The sequence below is a fragment of the Carcharhinus amblyrhynchos genome, chromosome 11 (assembly GCF_965287045.1).
Source record: "Carcharhinus amblyrhynchos chromosome 11, sCarAmb.v2.hapA, whole genome shotgun sequence".
In the NCBI taxonomy this organism is placed as follows: domain Eukaryota; kingdom Metazoa; phylum Chordata; class Chondrichthyes; order Carcharhiniformes; family Carcharhinidae; genus Carcharhinus; species Carcharhinus amblyrhynchos.
In genome coordinates, this window is record NC_137334.1 from 60,622,819 (window position 1) to 60,647,504 (window position 24,686).

The following is a 24,686-nucleotide window of genomic DNA, read 5'->3' on the forward strand; positions in this document are numbered from 1 at the left end:
GGAAGGTGTGTAGAGTATGAACGCTGACACAGAGCAGTTGGGTCAAAGAGTCTATTTCTGTGCTGTATATTCTATGTAACCTGAAAAACATAATATTATTAAGCTGTTGAATCAATGTCACAAGGGGGCTTGTTTATTCTCTTTCACATTGACAAGCTGAGCACTGACGAGTAATTGGAATCTGAGGTCTTTAGCATGTGATGGATGCACAGTTATGGCACAAATTGTTGTGTATGCAATTATTTGCTCACCAATGCCATGAGAGCGGCTCCAAGACCAATCAGAGGACTGACTGCAATAATAACCAGTGTAAGCTTCCAACCGCTGACAAATCCTAGGAGGAATCCACTGACAAAAGTCGTGAAACGTTGAATAAAAATCCCAACTTGATCAGCGATGGCTTCATTGATTTTATTAATATCACTGTAAAAATATGAAGAACATTGAAAGCACGTACGCTCATCAAAATGTCTTGACAGAGTTGCAAAGCTGAAGAAGAGTCAGATTATTGTTATAATTAGAGAATACTGACTAACAAACACATGCCACCCTCATCCTGCACCCACACATACATGGTAAATTTCAAGCTTAATTATTAGTTGAGAACAGGTCTTCAGCTCTGCGTCATTTTGACTGCAAAGCTGTTGCTGTAAGGTCAAGTGAATCAAAGACAACAACTGCAATCCTTTCCAAACTGTGCACTGATATCTGACAGCAACAACAAATGATTATGAAGGATCTATACTTAGCAAATGATTTCATGTCTTCCATTAGTGATCTCTACTTATGCTGCAGTCTGGGCATAACCTTGTTCCTACTCACTCATCAATTTTAAGTGATGGTTGCATTTTGCAATCTCTGTACAATGAAGCAGCAGGATAAACAGATGCCTGCAATTCCCGAGTGGAAAGTATTGGATATCAGCTGGACCATTATGCTGAGGCAAAGAATGGAGATCATTTCTTTTCTTGCAACGATGGAGGAAAATAATGGGGAATAAAAGGGCTTAAAACCAAAGACACTGTGAGGAAAAATTCAACGTGGGAACCTAATGAATAGTTTCAGTGATTTTCACCCTATTTTTGGATGGGAACAGAACAGGAGGGTTCTAAAAATGAAGAAACAAAATTTGCCACATGTTCCCACTCCTAACCCATTTGGCTGGGACTTGGCTCATTCTTCAGATGTGAGGTGAATTAAAATATGCAAATTGGGCTCCTGGTAGTGTGAAGGAAACAATGAAGTTTTGATGTACCAAAGGTAATGTCCCGTAGCATTGAGCAGCTTAATTAGCTGTTCTTAGACAATGTACGTTCCTCCTGGTCCAACCAAAATGTTCCAGCCTGCAAGTATCCCCTCCATGCCACTCCTCTCTATTTCACCTTTCAATGTTGAACTTCCAATTTAGCAGCAGAAAAACGTTGCTGGATTGACTGCTGCCCCTCAATCAATTTCTAAGCTCTTATTTAGTGCTCAGCTTGCTGGCATGATGAAAATGAGGTCTGGCCATCAAAATAACTCATGATTCTTCTTGACATTCCAAAAATGACTCATGGCACTCCAAAGATTTGCAGTTTAGGTTGACTGGCCATGTTAAATTGACTCTTGGTGTCAGGGGAATATCAGGATAAATACATGCAGCTACGGGATAGGGCCTGGGTGGGATTGATGGGCTGAATGGCCTCCTTCTGCACCATAGAGATTCTATGATTCTCACAGAGGGCATGAGGTAAGGGGACTCAATTTGATTGTCCATTGCTCACCTTCTAGCTGGTGTCTGGTCAAGGTGAAAATTTTTTTGATTGCAACAGGAATTTTACTACACGTAGGTGTGAGAGAGAGAGAGTGAGTGAGAATTATAAAACCTTGCATTTCTAGCGCTTTTCACAATCCCAGGATCTCCCTAAGTACTTTACAGGAAATTAAATACTTTCCAAAATGCAGTCATTGTTGTAATGGAGGAATCCGGAGAATGTTTTCCCCTTTCAGGCTCAATGTTAGAATGTTATTTAACAATGACAAATCTGCCTTCTGATTGCCCAGCTATAATGTTATAGTATGGTTGTTGATAGCAGTTCAAACATAATTCACGAGCTGCAATTATAACTTACTCTAGTGTACAGCATACATAATGTAAAATGAGTGAATTATTTAAAGCCTATCTCTGTAACTGCTAATTCTAAGTTGTAATTATTATTTGTGTTATTAACTGTATGCACACTATGTTCTGTATTGGAGCAGTTATTTATATAGCCAAAGTAAAGCTGCTCGAGGAAGTTAAATGACATACTTACTCTGACATCCTTGTGTTCAGTTCTCCAGCAGAATTACAGTCAAACCAACCAATCTCCATTCTCATAATTTGTTTGAAGTAAGCTTTTCTTATTTTCTGAACCTGCCGGGCTGCTGCTGTGACCCAGAAGCATATCTTGCAAAGGTAGATATAACAAAATTAAGAAAGCAGATTTGTTTTTAATACTACCTTCAGTTTTTCTCACATATGTGGAAGTGAGTTTGTGTGTTTAGGGGTTCAGTGACATGCTGTATCTTTACATCAGAATTTCAATTCAAAACCAAAATGATGGAAAGAAAAGTCTTCTCTCTTCCTGTCAGATAGAGGTATTCTGTATGAAATGAACTTGGGAAGTCTGAGCTCGATCCCTAAAGATAATGGGGTGATTCTCCCAAAAAAATTCAAAGTGTTGAATTTGCATAAAAAATGGAGTAAATCACATTGGTTTATTCAGCCGGAGTTTCAAAATGAATCTTCCACACTCTTGTGCACTGCAGAATGACTTAGTGTGAATCACGCTAAAAATCAGGGAGTGGGGCCTATTCTTGCTCCAGAAGCCAGCAGCATAGTGCTGAGCTGGCTACTGCGTGTGCACTGATCCGTCAGTGCAGAGATCAGCGCATTCTCAGTAGCCCTGCACTGCTGCCTCCCAATCGCTGGCCAGCTTGAGTGCTGGCCAACCCTGCAACTCTGCATCGCTGCCCCTCCAATCCCCCCCTCCCCACACAGCCAGATCACTGGAACTCCAGACATATCTAGGCCAGCTCTGACCGCGCACCCCCCCGCACCCCCCCCCCCCCCCCCCCACCCCTGACCCACCAGCAGCCCTCACCCTCCCCCCTACAGCCTGATCCCACCCCAAATAGTTCCAACCGACTGACAGGGTGAACTTCTCCTTCCCACTTCCTGGATGGCTGGCCCTGATCGCTGGTTTCACTCCCTCGGCTGATGATTTCCCTGTTCCTGCCCCCTTGGCACTGCCCAATGTAAGTGAGTAATGCCACTGTGCCCCTTGGTCAGTGCCAGGGAGCCAGGCTGGCACTACCAAGCTGGCAATGCCTGGGGGCATGTACCCTTACAACCCTCTTACCCCTGACATTGTTGGGGGCCTCCATGGCCCCCTTCACTCCAGCAGGGTAGAAAATTTCAAAGATTAACAACCATTTGAGAAAAGAAATTCTTTCTCATCCTCATCTTAAATGGGGGACCTGTTATTCTGAAACTGAGCTCTCTAGTTCTAGATTCCTTCATGAGGAAAAATATCATGTTGACATCCACCCTGTCAAGCCCTCTCAGAATCTTATATTTCAATAACAACACCTCTCACTCCTCTAAATTCTAATGAATCTACACCTGCACCTTTATCCCAGGAATCAATCTAGTGAATATTCTCTGAACTGCGTCCTTAAATAAGCAAATGGAAACTGTACACAATATACTATGTGCCTCTCTCCAGTGTCCTGTATTGCTGTAGCAAGTTTATTCCTACTTTGATACTCCATTCTCCTTGCAATAAAATGCAACATTTCATTTGCCTTCCCAATTATTTGATGTCTCTTTATGCTAACTTTTGAATTAATGTACATGGACACCCAGATCCCTCTGCCCTTTTATAATTGGGTGGGGCAGAGAGATAGAATTTGGACAGGACCAGATTCTACCCAGTTTTTGTTTCTTTTTCAAAATGAAAAGTTTTGATGATGGGAGGGATGGGGCTGTGCTGGGTATGGGAATGGTAGCTGCATGCAGCTGTGCTCCCCTTCCCAATGGAGTAGATAGGACCAATGTCACCTGCTAAAGGCCTTTTGCCCTGAGGACAGGTTGCCAGTTGAGTGTCAGGATAAAATTTTGGCAGAAGTGGGGCCCGCAATGACACTTTCTTAATGACATCACTAGGAAGTAATTATTTATGTTAGCAACATCTTAGATCTTTAGCCAGAATCTGTATATTACCCCAATAGAGTCTTGAGTTGCTGCTCTGAAATTTTTGGTTCTCTTGTGAGGCAAATGACCAGCGAGTGTCATTATTGGAGCAACTGACAACCCTTCAGTCCCAGGAATTTCAGGCCCATTCAGTTTTAGTGGACTTCTTGAAATTGTCAGTTTTTTTCTTAAAATAGAAAGTATAAGTTTAAGTTTATTTATTAGTGTCACAAGTAGGCTTATATTAACACTGAAATTAAGTTACTGTGAAAATCCCCCAGTCGCTACACTCCGGCACCTGCTCGGGTACACTGAAGGAGAATTTAGCATGGCAAATGCACCTAACCAACGCGTCTTTCAGACTGTAGGAGGAAACCGAAGCACCCAGAGGAAACCCACGCAGACACGAGGAGAACGTGCAGACTCTGCACGGACAGTGACCCAAGCCAGGATTTGAATCCAAAACCCTGGCGCTGTGAGGCAGCAGTGCTAAGCACTGTGCCACCATGCTGCCCTGTGCTTTTCAGTGACCCAGTGAAATACTGCAAAATTTAAATATAATTCCATCAAACTGAAACTACAAAACTTGTTAACTCACACAACTCCCTTTTTTATTTATTCACAGGATATGGTATCACTAGCGAGGTCAACCTTTATTGCCTGTCCATAATTGCTCTTATAAAGGTGATAGTGAACCATCTTCTTGTCAATAGAAAGGCTTGATGAGCCACTTCAAAGGTCACTTCTGAACCAAGCACATTGCTGTGAGTCTGGACTTACATAAAGGCCATGTCAGATCAGGTAAGAATGGTGTATTTCCTTCTCTAAGGGGCATTAGTGAACTAGGTGGGCTTTTGTGACACTCATAGTTACATTGTCACCATTCCTGATACTAGCTTTTAGTTCCAGATTTAATTAATTGCATTTAAATTTCCCAGCTACTTGGGGAGGGCGGGGTGGAATTTTCTCTGGATCATACTTCCAAGTCTCTGGATTATTAGCCCATTAGCATAACTACTATGTATACTGTTCCTCTCCCTATTAGTGAAACAGTAAATTAAGAAAAGATATTTACTATCACTGAAGAAAGTATAATTTACTTTCTTTGCTTTTCTACTCTATGAAACGATAATGGCAGGAATTCTTCGCTGTTCATGCCCCACTAGGATGCTGCCGGGACTTGATGGATTGAGTTATAAAGAGGGGCTGGAGAGACAGGGACTTTTTTCTCTGGAGTGTAGGAGGCTGAGGGGTGATCTTATAAAGGTCTATAAAATAATGAGGCGTACAAATCAGCTAGATAGTTGATATTTTTTCTCAAAGGTCGGGGAGCCTAAAACTAGAGGGCAGAGGTTTAAGGTGAGAGGAGAGAGATACAAAACTGTCCAGAGGGGCATTTTTTTCACACAGACGGTGGTGAGTGTCTGGAACAAGCTGCCAGAGGTAGTAGTAGAGGCAGGTACAATTTTGTCTTTTAAAAAGCATTTAGATAGTTACATGGGTACATTGGGTATAGAGGGATATGGGCCAAATGCAAGCAACTGGGATTAGCTTAGGGAGTTTAAAAAAAAGGGCGGCATGGACAAGTTGGGCCGAAGGGCCTGCTTCCATGCTGTAAACCTCTATGACCCTACGACTCTGTGACACTGCTGCTGTCAGCAAGAATAGAGAATTCGGCACTCAGACAAATCTTCATTCAATGCAGCAAGACTGGAGAATCCCAGAAGCAGGTGTAATTGGAAAATCTGGCCTGGCGAGTTTATTGAAATGTCCTCTTACAAACCAGTAAATGAGTAATATAGGAAAACTGGTTGGAGTTCATGTTACACAACAGAATCTCTATTCATGTGACAGTCACTCCTTAACACCTGTGTTAATTCTTCACTCCGAGTAATGATTCGATTCAAAGTTTGCACAAAGAGCAGGGAAGGCATTTACAAAATCCACATCAAAATTCAACAAAGTCTGACTAGTCTTTTCCATGGAACCACAAAGAGCTAGTGGTCAAAGTGAATACTGACTTTAAATTCCCAAAGTTAGTACTCATTTATATGTGGATATCAATACTTAAGATGTTGACCATTTTGAGTAGCTGAAGGCAATTCCTACATAATTCATAGCTTGTTTACTAATAGAAAGCATAAGAGATTTGAATATTGCTGATAGCCTCCTTTCTTTGCACATTGCAAAACGCAAAATTTCTCAACTTAGAAACCATGCCATAATTGATGATCAATTAGTGGAAACTATCAGTTGAAAACGAGAATCAGCATTAAACACCTACCTGACAGTAGCCCAATAATAAGACAGATAATCCTACTGCAATGTAATAGTAAGCAAACATGACCATTTCCTTTTCAATGTCCAGGACTCTGGAAAGACACCATCAAAATTTATGGGTTTCATATTTTATTTATTGCTGAAGACACACTTCTAAGATAGAAACTTATATAATTAGAGCAATACTAACTTTAATCATCTGTTTCTTAGTTAAGTCATTGCATACAGTGACATTGCATCATTAGATTTCTGTTAAATAAAGAACCTGTTTTTTCATAACTTCCTACTGATTGATTAGACATTCATAAATTCCTATGCCTAAGAATATCCTATTACTCTATCCTGGTAAATTGCCCCTTAGTGTCCAAAAGATGTGCAGGTTAGATGGATTGGCCATGGTAAATTGCCCCTTAGTGCCCCAGAATGCGTAAGTTACATGGATTGGCGATGGTAAATTTCTGGGGTTAATTTCTGGGGTTATGGGGATAGGGCAGGGTAGGGGGCCTGGGTAAGATAATCTGTCAGAGAGTTGGTGCAGACTTGATGGGCCAAATGGTCTCCTGCACAGTAGGGATTCTATGATTCTATTATTCTGTACTCCTTCTACTCACAGCATCACAAGCCTACTTGCACAACAGCATGGCAGATAATTGCCTTGGACTGAAAAGTCATATTCTCTGCTGTAAGATTCTATGATAATAAAAGGGAACAGAATTTCTATTTCTTGTGACAGTCATTCTTTAAAGCCTGTATTAATTCCTCACTCTGAATAACGATTTGGTTCAAAGTTTGCACAAAGAGCAGGGAAGGTATTTACAATATCCACATCAAAATCTAACAAAGCCTGACTGATCTTTTCCATGGAACCACAAAGAGCTGGAAGAGAGCGAAGAAGTCAAAAGTAATTAGTTTGACCTTGAGAAAGCTACATCTGTTATTCTTCCTTACAAAAGGCATGGCGAGAATAGATAGAGAAGCCACAGTCCTCCATCATGCTCAGCATGAGTGCCAACTAATTCCCATATATCCTGGTACACTCTGGCTTACAGCTTTTAAATGCTATATATCGGGCAATTTAAGGTCAACCCCCATCATTAAATTTATGTTTCTTTAGATTCTACTCAGCTGTCTTGTTGCTGCCTGATCTGCGTGACAGTTTCATGGTAACATTTATGAGACCATCCTATTTCAAATTACACAGTGCTTTCTGATAATTTGGAGCATATTGATTAAAAACAACCATTTTCTACTCTTCAAACATTCTAAAAATGAACAACAGAGAACAGATAACAAAATTATTTTCAGTTCAGAACAAAAGAAATTGACACTTCCCAAAATTCTAAAAGATCTACTGCCTCCTAAAGTAAATTATTGCACCTGGATTTTTATCTAGTGCCTGCTGTGAATGTGTCAGTAGCATTCACAATAAAAATCCTTTTCTTAACAGGTGGGGAATTGCAATGCCTTTCATTGCAATGCTTAGGAATGTGGGAAATTGAATTGGGGTAGGCCATTTGGCCTCTCTAGATCTGTCCACTATTCAACGAGATCATGGCTGATCTTCTACCTCAATGCCATTTTCCTGCACTATCCTCATATCCCTTAATATATTTAACACGTAGAAATCTATCAATCTCTGTCTTCTACATCCTCAATAACTGAGCCTCCACAGCTCTCAGGAGTAGAGAATTCCAAAGAATCGCTATTCTCTGACTGAAGAAATTCCTTCTCATTGGGTCATTGAGTCATACAGCACAGAAACAAGCCATTCAGCACATTGGTATTCAGCCATCAATTATCAATCTATACTAATCCTATTTACCAGCACATGGTCTATAGCCTACTATGCCTTGGCAATTTAAGTGCTTGTCAAAATGCCCTCTCAGGCAGCACGTCCCATATTTCCATGACCCTCTGAATAAAATTTCTTCCTCACCTGCCCCTCTAAGCCGCTTACTCCTCATTTTAAACCTACGCCTTGTGATCTTAGACACTTCTGTCATAGGGGGAAAGATTCTTATGAGCTACCCTATTAATGCCTCTTGTAATTTGTATACCTGTATTAGATCTCCGCTCAGCCTCTTCTGCTCCAGAGAAAACAAATTCAGCCTATCCAGTCTCTCCTCATAGCAGAAGCTTCCCATCCCAGGCAACATCCTGGTGAATCTTCTCTGCACCCTCTCCAGTGTAATCATGTCCTTCTGATAGTGTGTTCCTGTTCCTGTATTCAATGCCCCATCTCAATCCTAAATGGCCAGCATCTTATTTTGAAACTGTTGACCCTGGTTCTAAGACATCCAGCTGCCCTCCCCATCCCCTATCCCCTGGCAGGAAAATCATCTTCCCTGTATCTACCCTGTCAAGCCCTAATTTTGTACAATTCAATTAGTTCACCTCTTGTTCTGCTGGACCTTCAAGACTATAGGCCCAGTCTTCTTAATTTTGTGCAAAACAGCTGGGAGGTCATTTCTTCTCCTAAATTCTTCATCTGCCAACAGAAAATATTGCTTACTGAGGGAGAGCATGAAGGATGACAAATATGGAATCTAAAGGACAACTTGATAGTTCACGATGCCCTCTGGGGTGTCCAATGAACCAATACTGACAGAATGCCCAATAGCAACCTGAGATCGCAGCATCTGCCTGAAGCAGAAGGCGCGGAAAGTCTGCAGAGAGATCTGGATAGGCTGAGTGAGTGGGCGAGGACCTGGCAGATGGAGTATAACGTTAGCAAATGTGAGGTTATCCACTTTGGTAGGAATAATAGTAGGGCGGATTATTATTTAAAGGGCGAAAAGCTGCAGCATGCTACGGTGCAGAGGGACCTGGGGGTCCTTGTGCATGAGTCGCAAAAACCCAGTCTGCAGGTGCAGCAGGTGATCAAGAAGGCGAATGAAATGTTGGCCTTTATAGCGAGGGGGATAGAATATAAAAGCAGGGAGGTTTTCCTGCAACTGTACAGGGCACTGGTGAGGCCACAACTGGAGTACTGTGTGCAGTTTTGGTCACTGCATTTGCGAAAGGATATATTGGCCTTGGAGGGAGTGCAGAGAAGGTTCACCAGGCTGATACCGGAGATGAGGGGGTTAGCTTATGAAGAGAGATTGAATAGACTGGGTCTGTACTCGTTAGAACATAGAACATAGAACATAGAACATTACAGCGCAGAACAGGCCCTTCGGCCCACGATGTTGCGCCGACCAGTTACAAAAACAATGACCCACTAGCCTATACCAATCCCTTTTCGTCCATAAACCTATCCAGAGATCTCTTAAACGCCCCCAAACTAGACGCATTTACAACTGCAGCAGGCAGGGCATTCCAATCCCTCACCACCCGCTGGGTAAAGAACCTACCCCTGACATCCGTCCTGTAGCTACCCCCCCTTAATTTAAAGCCATGCCCCCTCGTGCTAGCTTTCTCCATCCGAGGAAAAAGGCTATCACTATCCACCCTATCTAAACCTCTAATCATCTTATATGTTTCAATAAGATCCCCTCTTAGCCGCCTTCTTTCCAACGAAAACAACCCTAAATCCCTCAGTCTCTCCTCATAGGACCTCCCCACCATACCAGGCAACATCCTAGTAAACCTCCTCTGCACCCTCTCCAACGCCTCCACATCCTTCTTGTAATGCGGGGACCAGAACTGCACACAGTACTCCAAGTGCGGCCGCACTAGAGTAGTGTACAGTTGCAACATTACACTGCGACTCCTAAATTCAATCTCCCTACCAATAAACGCCAAGACACCGTACGCCTTCTTAACAACCTTATCTACTTGATTCCCAACTTTCAGGGATCTATGTACACACACACCTAGATCCCTCTGTTCATCCACACTATTCAAAGTCCTCCCGTTAGCCCTATACTCGACACATCTGTTGTTCCTACCAAAGTGAATTACCTCACACTTCTCCGCATTAAATTCCATCCGCCACCTCTCGGCCCAGCTCTGCAACCTATCTAAGTCTCCCTGCAGACTATGACACCCTTCCTCACAATCTACCACACCTCCAACTTTGGTGTCATCAGCAAATTTACTAATCCACCCAACTATACCCTCATCCAGATCATTAATAAAAATTACAAACAACAGTGGCCCCAAAACAGATCCCTGAGGCACACCACTCGTAACTGTACTCCATGATGAATATTTACCATCCACCACCACCCTCTGTCTCCTATCTGATAGCCAATTCCTGATCCAACTTCCTAGATTACCCACAATCCCATACATCTGCATTTTCTGCAGAAGCCTACCATGGTGAACCTTATCGAACGCCTTACTAAAATCCATGTATACCACGTCAACTGCCTTGCCCCCATCCACCTCTTTGGTCACCTTCTCAAAAAACTCAATAAGGTTAGTAAGGCACGACCTACCCGCTACAAAACCATGCTGACTATTTCTAATCAATTCATTACACTCCAAATAACTATAAATCCTATCCCTAATAATTTTTTCTAAAACCTTGCCCACAACAGAAGTAAGACTCACCGGTCTATAATTCCCGGCAAAGTCTCTGTTCCCCTTCTTAAACAATGGGACAACATTCGCTATCCTCCAATCCTCCGGGACTACACCAGAGACCAATGACGACCTGAAGATCTGAGCCAGAGGCTCTGCAATCACCTCTCTAGCCTCCCAGAGAATCCTAGGGTAGATCCCATCCGGACCAGGGGACTTATCTATTTTCAGCCCCTCAAGAATTTCCAGCACATCCCCTTTATCAACCGTAATACTGTCTATTTTACACCCCTGCAACCCAATGTCCTCCTCAGCTATATTCATGTCCCCCTGCGTGAACACCGAAGAGAAATATTGGTTCAATACTTCTCCAATCTCCTCCGGTTCCACACACAACTTCCCCCTGCTGTCTGTAACTGGCCCTAATCTTGCCCTGACCAACCTTCTGTTCTTGACATACCTATAGAACGCCTTAGGATTCTCCTTAATCCTATCAGCCAAATTCTTCTCATGTCCTCTTTTAGCCCTTCTCAACTCACTCTTCAACTCCCTCCTAGCCAATCTAAAGCTTTCTAGTGCACTATCTGAGCCCTCCAATCTCATCCGAACATAAGCCTCCTTTTTCTTTTTAACCATCGACTCAACTCTTTTAGTGCACCACGGTTCCCTAGATCTACCAAATCCACCATGCCTGACAGGGACATACCTATCAAGGACTCGCAGTAGCTGCTCCTTGAAAAAACTCCACATTTCAGACGTTCCCAGTCCCTGTAATCCCCTAATCCAATCCATGCTTCCTAATTCACTCCTGATAGCCTCATAATCGCCCTTACCCCAGCTAAAATTGCTGACCCGAGGTTCATGCCTATCTCTTCCCATCACTAAGGTGAACGTAACCGAATTGTGGTCACTATCACCAAAATGCACACCAACTTCCAAGTCTAGCACCTGGTCTGGCTCATTTCCCAGCACCAAATCCAATATAGCCTCACCTCTAGTTGGCCTGTCTACATACTGAGACAAAAAACCTTCCTGCACGCTTTGTACAAACACTGACCCCTCTAGCGAGCTAGAACTATAGCAACTCCAATCAATATTCGTAAAGTTAAAGTCCCCCATAACAATTACCCTATTACTTTCACTCCTAACCAGGATTGTCTCCGCAATCCTTTCCTCAACCTCTCTAGAACTTTTAGGAGGTCTATAAAAGACTCCCAACAGGGTGACCTCTCCTCTCCTATTTCTAATCTCCGCCCATACTACCTCAACTGACAAGTCCTCATCAAACTTTCTCTCCGACACTGTAATACAGTCCTTGACTAGCAATGCTACCCCACCCCCCCTTCTACCTTCTTCTCTACTCCGACTAAAGCATTTGTACCCCGGAACCTGCAACATCCATTCCTGACCCTGCTCTATCCATGTCTCAGAAATGGCCACAACATCAAAGTCCCAGGTACTGATCCACGCTGCAAGTTCATCCACTTTATTGCGAATACTCCTCGCATTAAAGTACACGCATTTCAAACCCTGCTCCGCCCCACCCCCACTATGCCGTGCCTTGCATTCCCCAACTATGCCCCCCTCACTTTCACCCCCTTTCCTCACTATCCCTCCCCCACTCCGAATCAGTTTAAACCTTCCTGCATCGCTTTTGCAAATTTACCCCCCAGGATATTGATTCCCCTCTGGTTCAGGTGTAGACCATCCCTCTTATAGAGGTCCCACCTTCCCCAGAATGAGCCCCAATTGCTCAAGTACCTGAACCCCTCCCTCCTGCACCATCCCCTCAGCCACGAGTTCAAACTTTCCCTCTCCCTATTCCTCTCTAAACTATCCCGTGGCACAGGCAAGAGTCCAGATATAACTACTCTTTCTGACTTCGCCTTTAGTTTCCACCCCAACTCCATAAATCTTTGCTTAATATCCCCTTCCCTTAATCTCCCTATGTCATGTGTCCCCACATGAACTATAACTTGGGGTTGATCTCCCTCTCCCCTAAGAGTCCTGAATACTCTGTCCGATACATCCTGGACCCCAGCCCCTGGTAGGCAACACACCAGCCCAGAGTCCCTACCCTTACCTCCAACTCTCCTATCCGTCCCCATAACTGTGGAGTCCCCAATCACGAGGCCCAATCTCTTACCCCTAACCACCTGAGGCTTGCCAATAGGCTCACCCCCAGAGACCTGCTCCCTTTGGCTATCCCCAGTTGATTTCTCCTCAACTGTAGCCTCCAGGACCGAAAACCTATTTTGGAGGGGAACAGCCCCAGGGGATTGTCCCCCCAACTGCTTTTTGCCCCTCTTCCTGGCAGTGACCCAAGACTTATTCCTAGGAGTGACTATCTCCTTATAACTCCTTTCTATGTCCTGCTCCACTTCCCGAATTATACGGAGCTCCTCTAATTCCCCTTCCAGCTCCTTTACACGCTCCTCCAGAAACTGCAATCTAACACACTTCCCACAAGTAAAATCACCTGAAACACTGTGGGAGTCCCTCACTACATACATCCCACAGGAGATGCAGCTTACAGCCTGAACTGCCATCCCTGAATCAATTACCAGCAGAAAAGTAAAAATATAAAAAAAAACTTCCCTCACACTTATAATTAGGTTAGAGGAGGTGGAAGGGTGGGATTCTCTACCAGTGTAGAGAATCGGGAATCCTCTCTGCACTAATTTATAGTGTTAGGGGCACGAGAAAAAAAAAACTACAACTACCGGTAAGCGTCCTAGTGACGACTTCCGGTTTCTAACTAATTTGAAAAAAACCGCCGAAACTCGCGACTTAGCACTAAAAATAAAAAGTTAAACGGAATAAACAGAAAAATATACCTTGTTTTTGCCTCCTCGCACGCCCAAAAATCGCTGCCTCTCGACTCTGCTCCACAGGAACAATGAGGCCGAGACACGGAGGTAGGTGCTTTTAAACCCGACAAAAAAAAACTACAACTACCGGTAAGCGTCCTAGTGACGACTTCCGGTTTCTAACTAATTTGAAAAAAACCGCCGAAACTCGCGACTTAGCACTAAAAATAAAAAGTTAAACGGAATAAACAGAAAAATATACCTTGTTTTTGCCTCCTCGTTAGAGTTTAGAAGGCTGAGGGGGGAATCTTATAGAGACTTACAAGATAATGAAGGGGCTAGATAGGGTAGAGGTAGAGAGATTCTTCCCGCTTAGAAAGGAAAACAGAACTAGAGGGCACAGCCTCAAAATAAGAGGAGGGCAGTTTAGATCAGAGTTGAGGAGGAACTTCTTCACTCAAAGGGTGGTGAGTCTCTGGAATTCTCTGCCCATTGAAGTGGTGGAGGCTACCTCGCTGAATATATTTAAGTCACGGGTAGATAGATTTCTGATAGACAAGGGAATTAAGGGTTATGGGGAGAAAGCGGGAAAGTGGAATTGATCCATTTCAGATCAGCCATGATCTTGTTGAATGGCGGGGCAGGCTCGAAGGGCTAGATGGCCTACTCCTGCTCCTATTTCTTATGTTCTTATGAATGTCAATCAGTAGCTAATAAATGGACAAAGAGTAGGAAAAGATAGTAAGTAATACAGACATCAACTTACCCACATGGTACTGTTTCATTGTTCTGGTTTTGGTACTCTGATCCATTCACCCAAGTTATGGTAGTATTCATGCACATTTTTTCTGGGTCATTTAATTCTTGTAATTCAATGTCATAGGCAATGAACGTATCAGTCAATAAACCAAATACTAATAACACAGCAGGCTGGGCTACTCCATGAAGAACAGCACAGAGACCTCCGAATACCATAAGGGTGATTTCAGAGCAGGAAGCAAACTTAAACTGCAAGAAAGAATATTTCATGTTATATGTAAGAAAGAACAGCTGTTTTTCAAATTCGATTACTCAGAAAAGTGTGCAATTGTCAAAACAAAATGACTCGCCAACGGTAATGCAGTGATATGACGAATTGGTAAAGGAGTCCCTAGGTGTGCCTAACAACCTGTTAATGAATTTGGCCAGAACATTAACAGAGTTTTGCGACATATCCCAAGGAGAGTAAAATTTAACAGACGAATGATCCTAACCAGGAACTCATCTTGTTAAAACTTGTTACATCTCTAATTCTCAGGTTATTGACCTGAGATGTATCTCCGTTTCTCTCTCCACAGATGTTGCTGGACCTGCTGAATTTCCGGTATTTTCTGCTTTCATCTCAGATTTCCAGTAGCAGCAGTAATGTTTAATTCACTGCCACTTCTCCTCCAGGAATGTTTGCCTTGGAGATGTCCTACTTTTCCCTCCCACGGGATTTCCATTTGTCTCTTCCACCTTGTAAAATCCATTACATTTCTGGCTTTACTAGTCCTGGTGAAAGATCATCAAACTGAAACGTCAGGCTGGATTTTCAATGTAGGATCAGGGAACACAACCCTGTGACTGAACACTGAGGGGTTTGCCTGGCGCCAGTGGTGATGAAGATAGGTGGTAACCTTGTTGAGGGTGGCCACTGTCTTCCTGAGGGCATCAGGAAGCTTAGGAGGCCCAGGAGGGTACAGAGGTGCAAATTCGCCATTGACCCATGTTGAGATGCAATGCTCACCCTGACACGCTTTGACCTCTCAAATTTCAATTTAACACAAAGAGAAAGACACTTTCTTCTGGCTTGTAGTGAACTCAACAACTCTGCAATAATATTCACTAGACTATGTGGAATTGCTTTCTTGAATATCCCATCCAATTAATAACTTCCTTGAGGTGATGAGTGGATTTTACATTCCCTAGATCCTCCCTCGCTGCCCCAGCCAAATTGCAAACTGTCTCAGAAACATCGGTATGTAGAGATGATTTTCAACTCTTGCTTGCACTGGGTTCCGTTCCCAACATATTTGGGAATATGGCCCTTCAACTCCATTACTCTCTCAACAAATGCTGTTATATCTGCTGAATATTTCCCGAATTACTGCTTTAATTGCAGATTTCAATAACCTGCAGTTTTTTTGCTGTTGCTATATTGCTGTAGGGTTAATGAAGGAATACTTGCAACTCCAGAGTGGTACAAGGAAAACAACAATGTTCCAATTGTAGTTCATGAACGAAAATTTGAGCCAGGATTCTCTGCCCTCTTTTTCAGTGGGTGGAAACAACAGGTCATGACAGGTGGGGACTGGGCAAAGAGAGCCTACTGAGGGGTGCACAGGTACGTACAGTCCTCAAAGGAGAGAGGATCATGTCCAGACAGTGCCCCTGGCACTGTCCCTTCACACTGCAGGTAATGCCAGGAGCACTGCCAAGTGGCAGTGCCAGGAAAGGTGGGTTTGTTTGGAGAAGTCTGTAGGAGAGAGGCTTCCCTGAGGGGAAGGGGGTGGGATGTAGGCTTGGATGGGGGTTTCCATGTCTGTGGAAAGGAAATTCCCTGAGGGGTTTAGGACATGTGCATGGGGGTAGGTGGTAGGGGAGGGGGAGAGGTTGAGAGGTGGGCGGTTTCAGTGCCCGTGAGGGCATCCTCAGGTTTAAATTTCATTTTAAAGACAGCACTCCCATCTTTTGGAAGGTCGAGATTGCTGGCGCAGCTGTCTCATTCAGAGCCATCCCAGCCAACGTGACAGTCAAGGACCTGCATCCAGGATACTTTTCAGCTCAATGTCCAAAATCTGGTGGGAAAGGCTGGGAGTGGAGCTGGAGGGAGTTACTTTGCTTTTCCTGCCTGAGTTGACACTTAGTTAAAAAATGATAACATTTTGCCCACAGGGTTAAGATTCCCCGCAGCACACCAGCTGATGAAAATAATCAATTATATAAACATTATTTTTGGGATTTGGCCAATGCTGACAGAGTACCTTTATTGCTCACCCATAGCTATTCTAAGATGAAGGTTTGCCAGCTCCTGAACTGCCAGAGTATTAATGGTGATGATTCTCCCAGAGTAGAGTGAAGGAGAGAATTCTACAAGCAGGATTCTCCCTTCCGGCAGGTTCAATAGTGGAGGGCGAAGTATTGGGCAGGAGGCCCAAAAATTGGGTTTACACCAGTGTGAATTTCCCACAGGATTGTCTGCTGGTGTCCGTCACGGTGGACAAGGAGATTTGCTGGGGGTCGGCAGGAAACTGATTTGCATCCTGCTAATTGATTCAAATGAAGGCCCAACCACCCACACTCAGTTCCCCGCGACACCAGCAGGAAAACACACTGGGGCAAAACACATCTGGAACAACATCAGGTTAAGATGTCAGGACCCATCTCAACAATGCCTGGGGCTTCCTCCGGAGTTCATGATGGAGGCCAACAGCAACCTTGTACCCCAGAACACCATAGCAGTGGATGGTGGGAGCTTCTACAAGTCATTCCTCTAGATTCGCTGTCCTGGAGGAAGTTCATCCTCCAGCCTCTGAATGTTCCTGGAGGTTCACCACCATTCTCAGAATGTCCATTTTCTGGTCTCGGAGAGTTCCTGGAGACCGATCTTCAGTTTCGGGAAGTCTATCTTATTTCTTCAATAGTGGGACACTGACGTTGGGCACCGTTTCATTAAGGCCTTGAAAGGATGGCGGAATACATGACATCAGGCCTGCCCCACCATGGAATACCTCACAAAACACCTGGTTGCGAATTAATGAGCTGCTGCCCAGAAAATATGGCATGTTTTTCTGGCAGACTTTGCAGCAAGAAACACTCCACATTCCCGCCCCCACTACCACTACCAGACTTAGTCCCAAATGAGAGAATTCCGGCCTAGGCTTCTGATAATGAAACAACAACTTGTTCCAAGTGGTTCAGAGAAAGCCATCAAACAAAATTTGTCATCGAGCCACAGAAGAGCTGGAGTTTTATCGGTATGCCTGCCCTGATTCCAGGGACGGGCGAGGCTCTGAGAGTAGTATTCTCTATTGGCCTCAGGCGGGATCGTACAAAGCTTGGGCGGACATGCAGGTAAAATTCCACCCTAGGAGATATTAGAGCAGATGTTTGGTCAAAGTGGAAAGGTTTCAGGAGTGGCTTAAAGGAAGAAAGTGAGTCAGAGAGGTGCAAGGAAGGAAATTCCAGAGTTTAAGAGCTGTGGTGGTCAACGATAGAGCAATTAAAATTTAGCTAGTGCAACTGAGCAGAATTGGAGAAGTACCTTGGAGGTTTCTATGACTGCAGGGTGGAAGATAGCAGATCAGTGAGGAGTATGTTAGAAATGTAAGCATGCAGGTGGTAAAGAAGGCCAATTGTTTATTGGTCTGCGTAGCGAGAGGATTCAAGTAAGGAACAGGGAGTCTTGCTGCCCGTTTACCCAACTGATTCCTGGAATGGTGGGACTGATGTATGAATGGAGATTGATTTGGTTAGGAATATATTTGCTGGAGTTCAGAAGAATGAGAGGTTATCTCATTGAAACTTATAATATTCTAACAGAACTATACAGGGAAGATGTAGGAAGGTTGTTCCTGATGGTGGGGGAGTCCAGATGCAGGGGTCACATTCTGAGGATACAGGTAGACCACTTAGTACTGAGATGAGGAGAAATTTCTTCATCCAGAGCATGGTAAACCTGTGGAATTCTCTGCCACAGAAAACAGTTGAGACCAAATCATTGTATGCTTTCAAGAAGGTGTTAAATATAGCTCTTGGGTCTAAAGGAATCAAAGGATAGGTGGGGGAAGGGGGAACATGTTATTGAGTTGGATGAGCAGCCATGATCATAATGAATGGAGGAGCCAGCTCGGTGCTAATGGCTACTCCTGTTCCTATTTTCTATGTTTCTATATTCAGATCTAGAGGTAACAAAGACATGGATGGGGATTTTAGCAGCAGATGAACTGATGTGGGACAGAGCTGTGTGACAATTGAGGTAAAACTTGGCAACACAGGAATGGTAACACAGTGGCAATGAAAGTGCAACAATAAATATCTTTATTGTCATTGTTAGCTGGGAACTACAATCTGAAGGCCACTGTACATCTCAAGAAAAGAAAATTGCCAAAGAATGAGTCATTAAGAATAAAGACAGTGATATGAGGATGTGTTTCTTTTTTTAAAAAACATACCACTTCTAATGCCTTTTCTCTGGCTTGATTTCACTAAAATGTATTCTCATTAACACAAAGAAAATGCTGCTAGCTAGCCGAATATACAACTTGCATTTCACCCCAAAGAGTTGGTGCAGGCTCGATGGGCTGAATGGCTTTCTGCATTGTTGGGATTCTACAATCTATAAAAAGATACAGATGTTCAACCATGATCCCCACACCACAACCCAGGATATGTGAATGACCTCCACTGGAAACCTTTGGCCTTGCCGGCGACTGGGCTTTCCCAGTACTGCTGCAGTGGATGACGTTTTGGCTGAGCACCAAATTCTCCATTCTCGCTGGCAGGGGTGAGATGAACAAGATCAGAAAATCCCACCCCTCATCATTGCAAAGGTTTCTGAGGTGTGTCATCAGAAATGTATTATCTGTTCTAAAAACAATGACTGCAGCAGACAAAGAAATCAAATCCCTCTGTAATAGATAGCCAGCAAGACTTTTTATGAACTCTTTACCAAGTGGAAGTAGAGATCAGAAGGATATGCTAAAATATTGTAAGTGCTGTGTTTGTATTTCTCTCTTTCTCTCAGAAGTATTGCACACTGATATTACAGAGTAACCATCCCGAGAAGAGAAAATCTATTGCAAACCAAGATCTTGTGGGGATTAAACGTGGAAATCATTCTGTATAGCTACACCTAGGAAGACAACTGAACAAAACAGCAGCAATGTGGAATCACTGCACTGAGACCAACCAAAGGACAATTAAGTGTGCATTTCTTTGATTGATTATTTTCTTCACCAATTGCAAAATATCTGTACTAGTGTGTTCTGAGATGCCAGGCAATCTGTGTGATATATGAATGAGGGTTAAAATTTACCTGGTTCATTTTTTAAAATTTGGAAAGTAGGGTCAATAAACTTACTTCTTTCTTTGATTTACACTCAGAAAAACATTACTCTTTATAATCTGAAAGCACATACAGTGGGACTCCTGCAGCATTGACAAGTTGCAAGTTCCCCTCCAAGCCACTCACCATCCTGACTTGGAAATATATCGCTGTTCTTTGCAGTCACTGGGTCAAATTCCTGGAATTTCCCCCCCTAATGGCACTGTGGGTCAATCTACAGCACATGGACTGCAGCGATTTGAGACGGCAGATCACCTCCATCTTCTCAAGGTCAAATAGGCATGGGCAATAAATGCTGGCCAGCCAGCGATGCCCATGTTTCATGAACGAATAATAAAAAAACACATATCCACTCTAAATTCATAGCACAATTCAGTTACAGCCAGACCTGCAGTGGTAAGTTAGCAGAGTTGGTGTTTGCCTCTATTCATGTGGTTGTGACATATGTTAGGCCAATTAATTAGATGCTGGAGAATCTATTTAAAGATTTCAATGGAGGAGGAAGACACATAATGAAAGCTGTAGCTATCACTCAGAAAAGCTTAGGACAGAAGACATGGGAAGTGGTAAAATCACGGAGTTTTACAGAGTACATATAAACATCTATGACATGTGATTATGCTGGTAAATGAGAATTAGTACAGGATTAGGGAAAAAGTTGAATTTGTTCACTATTGACCATGTTTCAGAGAGGAGCAGCCAGCACAGAACATCAGCTTGATTAGGCATGCAGATCAGGAAGTTACACCAATTTTCTTTAATTGGGAAGCTCTTCAAGAAAGCCTGTCATCAGTCATTTTGCTTAAAACATTTTTGTCAATGATGCTTGAGTTGCAATGTGCATGGAGTCCTCACAAATGACAATAAATTAACTACTATGAGGCCATTACAAAATTGTGCAATCACTTTTAATTAACAAATGGGCCTGTTAAGATTCAACTACCTCTTTATCTTGATGAATGGCAGATATAGGTAGTCGCCTTCTACTTTTCTGATGGCAATCACTTCTTCTCTTGGTGCTACTACTTTTATTAGTCCAGAGGTAATTGCAAGCAAGGAGTTAATGGTGATTTAAGGATCACTCACCAATTTCTATGGCCCTAATAGAGATGGAGCTTTCTCCTTCGCATTGCACTGTTGAGAAGCCTTTTCATCTTTCATTCTAGATCTGTCTCTGAGAGAAGCCAGTCATTCATGTATCATGGAGTGCAGATCATAGCTCCTGAACAGGAATGGTTGGCGGGTTTGTGGCAGCTGTTGCCTGCAACTGATGCTTCTGTTCAGTATTCTTGAGGCCTCTGTCGTAAATGTCCCTCATGCTACATGCTCCTCATTGACAGTCTGGAGAAATGATGCCTTGCATGATCTACATCTGGATCAACTACGTGCATCATACTTTGCAAACAGGAAAGTGACTGGTGATAAGTCACTGCTGAACTCTTCTCTATTTTACAGCTTGTTCTGTAGGGCAAAATAAAACCTCAAGTGACTCAGCATAACAATGCTGAGGCTCCACTTAATAGCAGCCAGCCGTTTGTCAGTCATCAAGTCAACCTCTTCCACACCCATAAAAAGTGATTCATTCATTTTTTCCTCATTATTAAAACATACCAGGTGCCGAAATCCCATGAGTCATGTTTTGAACGTCGCATTTAAGAAAATTGCATCTCTTTGGCAGCTGTACTTATACAATGCTCAGCCACCTTCTCAAATGATGGATGTGCAAATAACAATCCACCCCATTTCTTGTCCCCCAGTGCCGGATTCAGGGACAGGACCTGAACCATTTGGCTAGGGAGGGAGTGGAGCCCTCCTGACTTGGTGGAAATTCTGGCCTGAGTGTGTAAATCTGAGGCATTTAATTTATCCCCTAAATTTTGGTTACTTCTACCAGAATCACTCCAAATTTTGCACTAAAAAAAAGACCTTTCAAACCTGTGATATTTATATGTTTTGATACATTGGCCAGCTTTCATCCACAACTATTCAAACCTGAAGCTGAAATCCCTGGGTTATAATCCAGGGGAGAAATAATCACAAAGAAAGTCACTTCAATTTAGATATTTTTCTTCAAAAGCATACTCTGAACACTTAAAGGTAAACATACCCTGAACACTTAAACGTATGATGTGGGTATGCCGGCGTTGGACTGGCGTAAACACAGTAAAAAGTCTGACAACACCAGGTTTTAGTCCAACCGATTTATTTGATAATATACTCACAAGCTTTCGGGGTTAGCCCCTTCGTCAGGTGAATGGAGAGTTCTGGCCTCAGACAGAGTATATAAAGCACAGACAGCTTAGAGATTACTGATTAGAATGCGAATCCTTACACCTAACCTGCTGTTCAAGACCTGAAGTGGCTGATAATGTGAGTGGAAGGAGCACTGATCACAGGTTAAAGAGATGTGTATTGTCTCCAGACAGTACAGTAAGTGAGGTTTTGCAAACCCAGGCAAGTCACGGGGGTTACAGATAGTGCGACATGAACCCAAGATCCCTGTTGAGACCGTCCTCATGTGTGTGGAACTTGGCTATCAGTCTCTGTTCAGCGACTCTGCGCTGTCGTGTGTCGTGAAGGCCGCCTTGGAGAACGCTTACCCGAAGGTCAGAGGCTGAATGCCCGTGACCACTGAAGTGTTCGCCAACAGGAAGGGAACAGTCTTTCCTGGTGATTGTCGAGCGATGTTTATTCATCCGTTGTCGTAGCGTCTGCATGGTCTCCCCAATGTACCATGCTTCGGGACATCCTTTCTTGCAACGTATCAGGTAGACAACGTTGGCCGAGTTGCAAGAGTATTTACCATGTACCTGGTGGATGATATTCTCACGTGTGATGATGGTATCTATGTCGATGATCCGGCATGTCTTGAGAGGTTGCTGTGGCAGGGTTGTGTGGTATTGTGGTCACTGTTCTCCTGAAGGCTGGGTAGTTTGCTGCGAACAATGGTCTGTTTGAGGTTGTGTGGTTGTCTGAAGGCAAGAAGTGGGGGTGTGGGGATAGCCCTGGCGAGATGTTCGTCTTCATCAATGATATGTTGAAGACTCCGGAGAAGATGTCGTAGCTTCTCCGCTCCGGGGAAGTACTGGACAACGAAGGGTACTCTGTCCACTGTGTCCCGTGTTTGCCTTCTGAGGAGATCGGTCCCGAAGCATGGTACATTGGGGAGACCATGCAGACGCTACGACAACGGATGAATGAACATCGCTCGACAGTCACCAGGCAAGACTGTTCCCTTCCTGTTGGCGAACACTTCAGTGGTCACGGGCATTCAGCCTCTGACCTTCGGGTAAGCGTTCTCCAAGGCGGCCTTCACGACACACGACAGCGCAGAGTCGCTGAGCAGAGACTGATACCAAGTTCCGCACACATGAGGACGGTCTCAACAGGGATCTTGGGTTCATGCCGCACTACCTGTAACCCCCGTGACTTGCCTGGGTTTGCAAAACCTCACTTACTGTACTGTCTGGAGACAATACACATCTCTTTAACCTGTGATCAGTGCTCCTTCCACTCACATTATCAGCCACTTCAGGTCTTGAACAGCGGGTTAGGTGTAAGGATTCGCATTCTAATCAGTAATCTCTAAACTGTCTGTGCTTTATATACTCTGTCTGAGGCCAGAACTCTCCATTCACCTGACGAAGGGGCTAACCCCGAAAGCTTGTGAGTATATTATCAAATAAATAGGTTGGACTAAAACCTGGTGTTGTCAGACTTTTTACCCCACTTAAAGGTAAACATACTCTGAACACTTAAAGGTAAACATACTCTGAACACTTAAAGGTCTATAGCACAGAAACATTGGAAATGAGAAAAGTTAGAATTACCAGTTCAAAGAAGCCAATCCTAATGCTATCTTCTTTTTCCTGTGATTTTCTTTAAATGCAACAAAATTAAATGTCAGTTTAATGCTTGGACATTCAAATATTAAGAAATTACAATCAGCATGTAGCCAACATTTTTATTTGAAACTATTTATATAATACTTTGTTCTGGGCTTACTTATCTCCACTGTTGTTCTCACTTTCTGAGTGGGATTGTCCATTTACTGTGTAGGTATTTCTGTAAAACAGAGGACAGGAATATGGCTTGGCGTAAGCTGATGAGTGAAGAAGAAATCATTCCCATTCTACTGGTGCCCAAAGCAGAACATTTCATTGGCCATAGGATAAAATACACATACAAAGGACCTATGTAAATCATATCAGCATACTCACTTTTGATGGGAACCATCAATATCTGTAATAGAAAAAAAAACTCATCATACAATATAATAGAAAAAAAGAATCAACTTGCATTTATACATCATTTGTAATGTGGAAAATGGCTCAAGACACTCACTAAGGTGAATCCCTAAAAAATGGAAACTGAGCCATAGGAAGAGGTATTAGTAGAGGTGACCAAAGGTTTGTTCAACAAGGTGTGTTTTAACAAGGAACATCAGAACATAGGAACTGATGGAGGCCATTCAGCCCTTCAATTCTATTCTATTCAATGATATCATAGCTGATCTGTGTTCCAATTCCACTCTAATACCTATGGCTATCAAAACACAACTAATCTCAGATTTCGAATTATTAATTGAATTTGCATCTACTGTTTTCTGTGGGAAAGGGTTTCATGCTTCTATCATGTAGATATGTTTCCTAATATCTTGAATGGTCTAGCTGTGATTTTAAGGTTATGTTCCTTTGTCCTAGACTCCCAATCAAGGAAGGTTTCCATCAACGCTATTCATTTCTTTCACAATCTTAAAATGTTCAATCAAATCATCACATATCCTTCTATATTCCAGGGACTATAAATTTAGTTTATGTAA

General features: G+C 43.2%; 1 protein-coding gene across 1 annotated transcript in view; it reads right to left on the reverse strand.

Annotated features, from left to right (window-relative positions):
* LOC145349723 (bile salt export pump-like) overlaps window positions 1-24,686 on the reverse strand; it is an 81,983-nt gene that overhangs the window by 53,836 nt on the left and 3,461 nt on the right. Inside the window, exons 2-8 of the mRNA XM_080198261.1 lie at window positions 24,085-24,106; window positions 23,870-23,929; window positions 23,695-23,743; window positions 14,543-14,784; window positions 6,501-6,588; window positions 2,295-2,428; window positions 252-423 (exon numbers count right to left, since the gene is read on the reverse strand). Of these exons, the coding sequence (XP_080054387.1) occupies window positions 252-423; window positions 2,295-2,428; window positions 6,501-6,588; window positions 14,543-14,784; window positions 23,695-23,743; window positions 23,870-23,929; window positions 24,085-24,106 (767 nt within the window). The remainder of the gene's footprint in view (window positions 1-251; window positions 424-2,294; window positions 2,429-6,500; window positions 6,589-14,542; window positions 14,785-23,694; window positions 23,744-23,869; window positions 23,930-24,084; window positions 24,107-24,686) is intronic.